This window comes from Bombus vosnesenskii, unplaced genomic scaffold (assembly GCF_011952255.1).
Source record: "Bombus vosnesenskii isolate JDL3184/JDL3185 unplaced genomic scaffold, Bvos_JDL3184-5_v1.1 scf7180000013287, whole genome shotgun sequence".
Lineage (NCBI taxonomy): Eukaryota > Metazoa > Arthropoda > Insecta > Hymenoptera > Apidae > Bombus > Bombus vosnesenskii.
This window is the reverse complement of record NW_022882940.1, coordinates 367,697-379,894: the sequence shown is the minus strand read 5'-3', so window position 1 is coordinate 379,894 and position 12,198 is coordinate 367,697. Positions and strand designations below refer to the sequence as shown.

General features: G+C 44.8%; 1 protein-coding gene across 1 annotated transcript; it reads left to right on the top strand.

The window, feature by feature from the left end:
* The first annotated feature begins 4,125 nt into the window (after nt 1-4,125).
* LOC117232402 lies at nt 4,126-10,482 on the top strand. Its single transcript, XM_033491746.1, has one exon. The coding sequence runs from the start codon at nt 4,549-4,551 to the stop codon at nt 6,478-6,480; it is 1,932 nt and encodes a 643-aa protein (XP_033347637.1). The 5' UTR covers nt 4,126-4,548; the 3' UTR covers nt 6,481-10,482.
* The last annotated feature ends 1,716 nt before the right edge of the window (nt 10,483-12,198 follow it).

Here is a 12,198-nt window from a genome sequence, read left to right as displayed (position 1 = left end):
TCACCGTAAAATCACCCGTTCAGGCGTACGTATCGACCGAGATTTTCACAACGGTCACGCGGCGCACTTTCACGTAGCACTTCGTCTACTTTTCTCTGCTCTCTTTAATATGCGTCATTTCTCTTTCACAAAAACGCCACGTATCGCTGTTTCGAGCGCGTATATACGCTTCAGCCCAGGCCGATAATGTCAGGCATGATTAGTTTCTTACACGGAATACCCGTTAGGAAAGTGTGCCAAGACGTCCGTGAGTTTCTCGGCTCGCGTGGCTTATAAAATTATGATAAATTTCATAGCAGGAAGTACATTTACGACGAACCGAGAAAGCTTTCCTTACAAGTTCGCGCGTCAACTACGCTCATAGAAAATGTATCGCGTTTCATTAGTCTTAAGGCCACGCGTCCGTTTATTTCAGTCGAATTCCCTGCACATTTTGACAGACATAAAGCGTTCCATAGCAAAATTCGGGAAAATCTACGACGCGATAAATTCCAGTGACAAAATTCCCGCTGTGTTCGTCTTGGTAAACGTTGAATAAGAAGTACAGAGGTTTTGTTGTTTAAAAAATAATCAGCTTCGCTCTGATATCTCGTCCACTTACAGAAAAATTATTTATATCGTATAATAAAGTTGTATAAATAATTCTTGTATTTATACGAACACGTTTTTCATAGTTTCGATCCTTCGTGAGACATTAGATGTAACACCCTGTATACTGTCATACGTAAAGATGAATTACGATGACGATCAGGCACATATATACATACGCATCTGAAAGACATTGACGATCATCGAAGGCGTGGCAGACGATTGCATTGTGTGTTAATCCGCAGCACGTGCAAACACGCGTGATAACAGGAGCAAACGTTTCTGCCGCGTTGCAAACACCAGATTTCCATCTAAAAATTGTCGGACTTGGTGCAAATCGTACGTTATGTGACGTTGAATTTCATCCATGCTGATTATATCGATCGGGGCTAATGAATAAGACATAAATTTGTTGGCATATACGATGTCGTTTATCGAACGATATGCAAAGTGAATTCGCCGGAGAGCAACAAAGTTTACTTGGGTCCCAAAGGAAATTAGAAGATGATAGTTAGTTTCGTATTGATTTCTTATGAATTACAAATTTCTCGGATACACCGGTGGGAGTCGCGTCGATTGGAGTTGACCGAAGAATCCAACAAGTAACTATTATCTTCCAACTTTCTCTCGTTCCCCATTCTTCGATTTAATTATCATAATTTATTATTCATTAGATCTGCTGACAAGTCGTAAACTTATTTGCATTTCCACCACTGATTCTTATCTCGATACCCACTACTCTTATCTAATTATTATTAGCTAATTATTGAATTCGAATTGCAATTTCTCAATTGCCGAAGTGAAATATTTACTAGGAAAGCGAAACTATTTTTTTATAACGAAAAATATAAAACGAAAATAGAAATAAACAACGGAATCGGTAAAATATTAAATGCATTCGGTACTTCTCGTAAGTATGTGAAAGCTTTGGTAGATTTATCGTAACAATATGTGAATCTTATCTGATGTGTAGAAATTAATGGCAGAATTATTAACGAAGAACTGTACTTACAACGTTTTTTTTATGGAATTACTAATATACAAATCTAAATTACCTGTATAAAAAGAGCAATAAAATGTAATGTTACCATTTGTCATATACGCTATTAGATACACTTTTTAATTAAGTATTACTGCTTACAGTAACATCGAAAGTTCTTCCATCGATTCGCTTTAAAGTGACTTATATCCGAGAAATTGAAAAATCTAAAGGTAGAATACAAATAAGACATAATTGCAAATACAGTTTCGTTGCATATCGACTTTTGAAGATCGCTTTAATCAGGTCACGACATATGAAACATCCATGGCAGAATTAATAACCAGGAACAGTACTTACAGCGGATTTTCTTATGGAAATACTAAACTACGAATATAAATTAGCTATATAAAAACCGCAATAAAATCTCATCTTGCTACTTATCGTGCAAGCTACTACATACGTTTACCAGTAAGCTATCATTACGTAAATTAACATCGGTAGTTTCTCCATTAATTAGAATGATTCCTCTTGATCCGACTTAGAATTCAGAAACGAAAGAATCCTAGGCCAAAGTACTTGCCGAATAAAAGGCAATTACGAATACTAGTTTCGTTATCGCGTACTGGCCGTTAAAAATCACTGTAATCGGGTCGCGATACATCAGACGTAGCCACGACGATCGTAAAAATCAGTGCAGTCTCACTTATCGATAATTCTCTAATTAAAACGTAATTCATGAAAAAGAAGCAAGTGTCGGGTAGTTTTGAGCTGCGGTGTGTATCAATCTAAGTATACTTTACTAGGTAAGAGCCTCTCGAAAATGTAGCCGAGAAAACGCGTGGTGGCGGCCGTTGCTTGGTAACGTGTTAATTTCGTCGCCGTGTCTCTTGTTCGCTGACGTGGAATCTGGTGATCGCGCTTTCTGCCGTTGGTGAACAAGTACACGGGGTTCGCACACACGATAACGCGAACGCCAGCATGAACGAAAGGAGGGACCGAACGTGTCGCGTTACTTCGCTCCAGATGAGACGTTCCAGAGAAGAGTAGGTGGGTTGTATGCGAGGGTTCAACTGAGCAAGGTAGCGTGCCGCAGGCGATTGATGACTTGTGACCCACTTTTAAAGGCTTGGTGGCCTAGATGCGAGGGTGCCGTAACCTGATCTAAGATATCAGGCTTCCCTCCTCTCTTTCTCTTTCTACCGACCGACCCTTCCCCCCGTTTTCTATTCCTTTACTCTTTCTAGTCTCGTCGCCGTGCCATCTACTTCACGGATGACGGTCTTCCAGACTTACGCCAGTTAAGACATAACTCGTGTCCTCGCAGGATTTTCCTTCCCTCCTTTTTACATCTTGCTTCGACGTTATATATATCTTGTACGCTCCGCCTTTCTCCGCTTTAGCTTCCAATGGACCCTGACAAATCGTTTCAAATTAAAACTTCGCCTTCTTTTTTGTTGCTTCGCTCGATCGCGATCTGCGTATGGCTATGCCCGTAGCTTGTACTCTTGAACTTCCCTGAATTCCATTTCCAATTTACTAAATTTTCGTGTTAATTTTGTGTGAAGAATATTAGAAATACTCCCTGAGGTTTAAAGAATGTTATATGTCAGATGCAACAACGTTTTGATATTTTTGATTTATTAAAACCCCAAAGCAATCCTTACAAAGAGTTACAAGTATGGTCTCACATTAGCGTTTGCATTTTCTACACCGTTTCTACGCCGTAGAACTATTTCCTAAGATACACGAGATTTTGGAAGTTACGTCTTTTAAGAAAACGTTGTAAGAGACCTGCTTATATACCGTTACAATACATCCGAGAGAGCGCTGCAACATCTAATCCATAAAATAAAAATCCCACGTTCCACGGTACTGTTTACGTTCTCTAAAATTCTTTATCGGATCAGCTCAGTCTAATGCGCTGTTTGGTAACTGCGTGGTTCACTGCACTCTGAAACGCGCAATCTTTTACGACTGCCGAATAAGATAGCGATATAAATTTTGCTGAAAGTAGAAGAAAAAGTGACGGCAACACGCTGATACGAAAGAGGCTGCTGAGCTTCTACTTTCCCCGTGATCTTCGTTAAGTTACCTCAACGAGACACAATACATACCGCTGTGGCGTTCTCGGATTATCTGCCATAAAGAAGCGCGTATCAGCCACGAGCATCGGCCGTCTGAAATTCGTCTTCACCGGTCGATGTCGTCGGAAAGTTTCTACCGGCTAACGTCAACCACCACGCAACTTACCTTCTTTGTCCAGCTTTCTCCGATACCTTGCTAAATTGTGACAGGCTCGTCCACCGGAAGGAACAATGTTATGTGTATATAAGCGGTATAGGAGCATGGTAAAGTTTCGTTGAACGGTGTGGAGAGGTACATCGTAAAGAAAAGGGGGATGGGAAGAGTGGTGGGGGCACGTCTGTCGGCGGTGAGCGTGGTACTGGTGGTGGGGAACAACGACGGTGGAGGGGGCAGTGGGTAGCATGGTGGGGCATCTCCACGTCGCAGAGCGATGCGAAAGACGGCGTAAGCGCGTTCGGTGGAGCGAGCTTCAGTGTCGTTGCAGCCGCGGTCCCGTATGGTTGTCTGACCGAGCGCTGTATTTCGATCCACTTAACTGTCGCCGTTGCCGTATTTAATCGGTCGTTTCCGTTGTCTGGAACGTGATCGTTCCACGCTACGTGTCTGACGAAACGACGCTGTTTACGCTTGTTCAGCTTGGATCGATCGTTAACAGTGTTACAGTTCTGTTTGTGGTATCGACTCGAAAGAGGCTCAGGATGACAATGGGCTAAACCGGTGATACCGTTGAAGCATCGGAAACGTTGTACCTGAATTTGGGTCAATGGAGTAACGTGTTGGTGTAACGTACTTGTCAACGATTGGAATACCGTGAGGTGCGGCATTTTCTGATAATCGGGAGAATATAACGGTGTCGTTGCTATATAAGTGGTATCGGTTGCGGGTTTTGTAAGATGAGCCCGGCCTCCCAGGGCGGCGTGGAGGTGGAGCGTTACATCGGTAGTTGTTTGATATCGTCGAGCATCAGACCAGGATCGCACAAGCCAATCGTCGGTAGGAAACAGGAAGCTGTGATTCGCGGGAAAACGCGAGGCTGTTACGGAACTGTGAACTTCCCGAGCGGAACGGAACAATGTCAGGTGCAGTACGGACCTGGCGGTTGGACGGGCGCTCCGTTGATATCCATGACGTCCAGCCCTCGCAGATGCACGCAGAGATCGTCACCGTCGCTCGGTCAGCAGCAACAGCAACAATCACCGCCGCCACAGCAGCAACAGCAGGCTTGCGATCAGCAAGTATCGGTTCACCTACACAAGAATCCACTTTCTAGATTGGCCATTCACACGCAGGGAGCGCCGCTAATCCTGGCCAATCGGTTTCACAATCGCGGCAAGATACATAACAGCGGGAACGCTAATGGCATTGCTAATGCGGTGTGCAGCAATACGGGCACAGTGAATAGTTACGTTCACAATAACGTAGCTACCGTGACATCGAACTGTACGATGAACAACTCGGTGAGGTGTCCACCGTCGCGGCCCCAGAGGCCGATAGAGCTCGGCAAGAAACAGCAGACGAACGCGAAATCGTCGGACTGCGCGACGACCAAGGAAACGACGAACACGGGAAACAACATAGCGAATATCGATTCATTGAGTATCGCGAGCGACGAGAGTTCAGGGTCGAACAATTCCGAGAACAGCTTACCACGAATCATCAAGCCGCGAAAGCGCAGGAAGAAGGACAGAAAACCGCCGAACAACACGGTGGCCTCCGTGGAAGCGAAACACGACGAGCAACAGCAACAGTCAAATTCGAGCGTGGCCAACGAACAACCGAGCGCGGGTTCTTTAAAATCGTACGTGCCGGCTTGTTACGAGCAACGTTACGAAGCCGCGCCTCATCTTAGAAACCATAGAAGGCCACCCATAGCGAGGGAAAGGACAACGGGCAGCATGTCGGTGCAAGAGATAGCCGACGCGAGGCAAAGGTATCCGCACCGGCACGTGGAGGTGAAAGTGTTGGACGACAACAGAAACATCGTTGTGCCGGCGCAAATGCGCACCATTCCGCCAAAGGGTTACAGACATAACGGCCATCACCATTACCATAATGACGCCGTCAACGGCAACAACGTTCTGCGCTATCTGCACGAATACAACGAGCCGACGGCGACGACAGGCTGCGAGGACAGCATCAACGACGAATTAGGGCCGTGCCAGTGCCGGTACTGCGATCCCGCGGCTCTCATATGGGACGTGGAACAGAACTGTTACTCGCCCTTCTTGACCCCGTCACCGTCGACCGACTTCTGTCCCGGCCACTTCTCGCAGATGCCGCTATTCTTGTCCCGGCCGAGCCTCAATTGTCCGGAGCAGAGTATCGAGAGGCTTTTCAACGGCGATAACGTTTCTCGAGCCCATCAAGAGAAAGACGGCACCGGTAGCACCGGTGTCGTACTGAGGCGCAGCTGGAGCGATCCGACCAGTTATTTCAGCGAGGAGATCAGCACGCCTAGCAAAGACTTTGGCGTGATCGGTGACAGGGGACAGGCGGAGAGCGGGAAACGTCGAACGCTGTGGCGCGGCGACTCTATCGGTATTCCTGTGAGTAACGTTGGACCATCCGGTATGGACGTGAACGGTACCGTACAGTCGCCGAAAGAGCTGGAGGTCTCGACGGAGATCATCACGTCGCCGAACGGCCACAGAGATTTGGAGATAAAGTTTTACTCGCTGTCGCCGAACGCGCCGATATCGGAACAGAAGAAATGTATCTTCGCGGAGGAGGTGGACGAGGACGAGGAAGATTTCAGCGATATTTGGAGCTACCACGAGTCAAAGCTGCAACAGGATTTCCGCACGTTGCTGCAAGCGGAGGAATGAACACGGGATCCGAGATTCTCTTTCGATGTGTCTGCTGGTCCGACTCGTTACGGTGCAAAGAGAGAACATTTTCGCGTCTGTCCGTGTTTGCGAACGTTCCTTCTTCTTCGATTCGCGTGCGTGCGTGCACGCGAGGCTAAAAGAAGAAGCAGAATAGCAGGGAGCGTGAACACATCGACTGTGCGAGCGAGAGAGAAGGAGAGAAAGGGAGACGCGTGAGTGCGAGCGAAAGAGAGGTGGCCCTGTAGATTCAATTAGTTCGTCGATAGGGAACAAAGCCGAACGGACTTGCGTAGACGCGTGCGCGACCGCGTGAGACGAAAACTGCTCGAGTTTTGAACGGTAGCTATCCGTTTCTGCGAAAAACCTTCGCTCCTTTCGTCCGAAGTAACGCGCGTCGCTGTAATTATATCCTACTTCCATCTCTTCCCTTCCTCGGTTTTGTTCCCGCGATGACGCCCTCGTTGCCAGCAGTCCTGGGTGAAACGACGAACAAGTGTAACTGACGGTAACGAGCAAAGCTACGTGTCGAACGATTCTTCTTCCTAACGGTGTACGTTGTATACACGTAGTATACGTGATGTGCGTGCACTCGTGAAGCACGCACGAGAGTAGGTCTAAAGGATCGTACCTTGATGTCGGGAATACACGCGGTCTGCTTATCGATGACAACATGCTACTAATAAACGGTGGTTGGCTCGTGTCGTCAAGCGAATCGACTCAACGATAAGGCAGGTGTGTCGACTACCAGCCTAAAGCTGATCGCACGAGAGAAAGATTCCCTGTAATCGCCTCTTTTTCTCTCTCTCTCTCTTTCTCCTCGTCTTTCCTTTCTTTCACCTCCCTTCGCTTTCTTTCCACCGTCTCCTCTTTCGCGTCGTACGATCTCAACCGTTGTCAACGTTCGCAACGAGATAACGCTTCCCCTCGCTGCCAACCACCGTCACCGGAACAACTAGAGTTGTGACTGTTTAAATCGTAACGTAGTAATTAAACGGAACGATGAATCGGCCGCTGGTCGCCAAGAAAGTTCGCGTTCCCCGTTTTTCCTCTTTTAATCACGCGATGCCCGACAGTTTTCTCCGATCCTCGTTACCTCTTGAACAATTGCTTTCTCATTGTCGAATATCGTTTCCTGTGTCGTCGTTGCGAAACTCGCTTTGAACCTTCGTTCCATAAATTGTTTGGTCTTTCGAATACGTTCGATATCGTGTTGCGTACTTTGGCTACTTGAAAAGTAGAGTCACGTTTACGCGTGAACGTTATAACATCGATCCGTGTTACTATCGAGATACTTCGATCATTCCTGAAACGTTTCTTGCGGTTAGTAGCGCAGTGGCTGGCAAATATCCCGCGAATCCTTTGTTCCTGCAACTAAGTTCATGATAAACAGAAATTCGCGGCCGGAAGGATGGCTAACAGTTTGAGGTTGTTTCGTGCTACTTGCGCGATTCGTGTTCGCGTAGTCGTAAATGCGTAAAGCATTCCTCGTGGTCACGTTGTTGCAACGTTAGTTAAATTTTAGTTGTATCTATCGTCGAGAAATGCTAAAATTGTCTGTCCTTTGCGATTGACACGCGAGATTCGAAAATCTCGTAAATTTCACTACGTGTTCCACTTCGGTGTATCGATTTCATTTTGCCTCGTAATCTTTCAAAGTTACCAAGTTCGTCCGACGTTTGGTCGACGCTTACGCGTTTGCCTTTTGATCTGTAGCTTGCACTCTGTACAAAACAAACAGATTGGAAGGCAGACCTTGATTCTATTTTGGAAAGTGCTAGGAAGTAAGTTGGTTAACATTGGAACTTGGTTAGATGTTCGCTGGTCTCTGGTTCAGCCAAGACCTTTAGTATCTTTAGCGTACAATGTTTGTTAACGTGAAAATTTATCGAACAGAGTTACTCGTCCTCGTGTCGCAGTTACTTTTCACGCGACTCCACGTTATTACAGGGCCACGTGATCGAATAGACGCAAGACGAAACGTGGTCTCCAATTATCATCGGCCGTGACCTTAAAATGTTTTATCGTAGAAAAAAGGGCATCGCGTGAATTTTCGTAAGGCGTAAGACAGGGCACGGTGAAGCCAATCGATCGATCACGGTTTGCGAGCTGCGCGTCGATTGTATCGATCACGAGCTTCGCGTGATTTTGTGAAACGGCGTCGCGATAATGCTTCTCATCCCGTGCTCGCCGATCTTGTTTCTCGACCCAGCACGAGTCCGCGAACTTTCATCGTTTCGTACGCGAAATCAGACAGAAAAAAAACACCCGTCGCATATTTAACAAACATACACACATGTATACACACACACACACACACACACACACACGTATCCATTACCCACCATCCTCTTTCGTTTAGACTGTAAGCCTAGATGTTAAGGCGATTCACTTAGATTATCACCGTTGTCTATATGTGTATAGGAGAAGTCGCGTATTAAACGGTCCGCCTTTTATTTACCATTAGACTGTTAGGGGATATTAGAGACGATGCGGCAATTTCGAAGGCAACGAAAGAGCGTGCCGCGAAAATCACCGACGACTAATTAGGCTTAGCGCGTGCGTGCTTCGCGTCCGGGGTTCAACCAACGAGACGCGCAATCCAAACGCGAAGAATTATATTAGCAATATTTCTCTCTTGCTCTGGTCCTCATCGTGCATAGCAAGTTTTATTGCTAAGTAGCAACAGATAAATATTGATGTTGACTCTTGTTAAAGCAGCAACAACCGCGTATCACATACCAAGCCAAGAGATAATCGTTGCTGCTTTAATAACATCGTCGTTCGTTGATATTTTTCTTCGAGTGTAACGCCGTTTGCACGGTATCACGTTCGCTGCTGTGTAACCAAACGCGTGTCTTACCCTGCCTGTATAGTGTTCACCAATAAATTCGCCACCACGTTCTTCCTTTATTTTTCAATGTATCACGCATTCTTTTCTTTTCTACCGAGCAGTGCATCGTTCGTTGGCAGCGTCCGTGGAGAAACGATCGGATGCCACTTGCAATCCGCCTTTCCGGAATAAAGGTTTTTCGCTCGAGAACGCATCACCGTCGCCGCCAATCCGGATACATGTTGCGGAACGAGTTCGTAGTACGATACAGCTTCGACGATGATACCGTTCGCCCCTCCGCCCCCGAAGTTTGTCCATTTATTGTTTTCACAAACGATGAACGGAGGAAAATTTAATTTATTTGCGACGAATCGTCGAGTCTCTTTTTGCTTATGGAACAGAGCCGTGGTATACAAACCTGGTGTCTCGTATACTATATGAAACGTTCGAAGGCTGCAGCTGGAGAAACGAAAATTGATAAAAACGATTCGAACGTATCGAGATGAAAAAAGTTGCCTGTTTCGTTTTGTTAAACGATGCCGCTGTTCAGACCGGGAGAGATAAGAACTTATATTTGACGTTCAGCTTTTTTTTTTTTTTGTGAAGATTCTATCGCGGACGAATCGCAATTGACGATCGGCGAAACGTACATTCGACCTTACTTTTATCGATCGTGACGGAGTTTCGACGAACGCTTTTTTTCCCGTTTTATTTTGCTTTTTGTGTTTGCTGATTGTGATCATTTGCCAATCGTGCTTTACGCTATTTGATCTCTGGAAGAAGAAAGAGAGAGCGAGAGAGATTCGAAGAACGTTGAAAAAATTTTCACACGGATCGCGCGTTGTTTTTTTTTTTTTTTTTTTTTCATTAGAATTATCGACATTTTTGTTTCATGGATTGTTGACTCGAGTGGATTCGCTCTTTTTTTTCTTTCTCTTCTTTCGAAATTCGATCCTTTCCGCTCTCTCCTTCTGGATATATTTATTTTGAACATCGCCGTTTGACGATACAAGGTATTGTGATAACGAAACGATGATACACTCGATTCTGCTTCGTCGTCCAGACTGATCAACGCCGGTCAACCAATGTCGCTATAGTGCTGTACCGCACTAACTCAAATTACATTGTTTGAGAAGTTCAATAAAAGATGTCTTTGATTTAATTTTGCATATCTCAGAATTTTATTAGCACCCACCTTCGAATCAGACTTTTATTGTCATTTATTAAAAAAAAAAAAACATGTGAAATCAGAGATGCCAAAATTCATTTCACCAGATAATTCGCAATTGTCTCTTAACGTTTTTATATTCGTTTCCATATTCGCACGCGAACGTGCAACTGTCATTTCGAATGTTTATCGAAACGTACATTTATTTTCTTGTTTACACGCTCGATAATAACAACGTACATAGTTTTATCGATAGTAAACCATCAATTCTAAACGTTAGCGACACGCGTGCACACGTACGAATGTTATCTGCTAAAAAAAGACACGGTTGAACACAGAAGAATGGTAGACTTTTTCGCGTATTCGCTTTTCCCACGTTTGCAGATGACGAAACGATAGACATTTCCGGAATTCTCGTTGCTTTTACCATTCGATGAGCCCGAGCCTTTGGTCTTCATTGATCGTAATTGCGCCGCTTCTCTTTGATTCCGAGTAAAATCGGATTTATGGATTTCCCGGTAGAACACGGTTCTCGTTAGATACTGTCGACCTCTTTCTCATCTCAATCGAGTAATGGCGTTGATTGCGTGGGTTGATAAACTGTTATAATTCGCCCACATTCTAATATATCTACTTCATCTTCGAACTTTTAACCGTGTTTTATGCTGTTTATACATTCCTTGTCTCGTTTTCGAGTATCCTCGGCAAACTCACGCACGTCGCTGCTCTTCGTCTCAGTCGTCTGTTTGAAAACGTTGCTCGTTAGGTGTACGTGTACCACGGAGAAATTGAAACGCTCTTTTCTTCCGTTTTATCGTGACCGAGTATCGCGAAAGTTCTTATCGCGAAAGCTATTATCGTGTCGGGTCATTCAATTTTTACACGACCTCTCGCGTGTCGCATTAGCTGACATATATTAAAGCAAGTGTCAGAAATACTTGACTCATGCACATTATTTTAATAAACGTTGATTTTGCTGTCTTAACTGAAACGAAACGAGGCGAAGCGACCAAAATCAACGATGACTAATACCGATAAGAGTAATATGCTTGTACTGACTCAGCCCGTAAATATTTCCAATTTTTTTTCCACATTGTCCACGTTATCTTCGAGTGGTTTCGCGCGAATCGTCATTTTTTCCAATCGTCGTGTTCTCCGTTGACAAATCCGCTCCGCTCTTTTCATCATCGTATTTCCATTCCGTTTGATTACTCCTTTGAACGTCGCTGTATTTCACGTGAATTCTACTTGTAGGCAGGAATATCCCTTTGAAATATAGGTCAAAGCTAATCACGTCGGAGAAATTCAAATCGTGCAGGGAACGCATTCAGGGACGGCCTTTGACTAAGAATTAACGTTTCTAATGAGTTCATTATCTGATCAACGTATTGTTTGATGATCCACGCCGTAGGCTCGCAGTTAGCTAATTATTCCGTTTGACGACTACGATGTGCCCAATAGGGAACGACGAAGCGGATAGTGTATTATATACACGATAAACGTACGTGTAATCTCTGGTAAATGAAGTCAACGTTTCGTAAGAGGGAAACAAAGAGAACTCGAGTTATAATTACAGTTTTTCACTTTCAATAATAACTCCATTTCACGTTCATCTTTACGTGCTACGTTTAACGAGAGCAAAACGATAATTAAGTTAAATGTAAAATAACGTCCATTGAAAAATTTCGCTTAATAATCTCGATTTTCTACTCCTGAA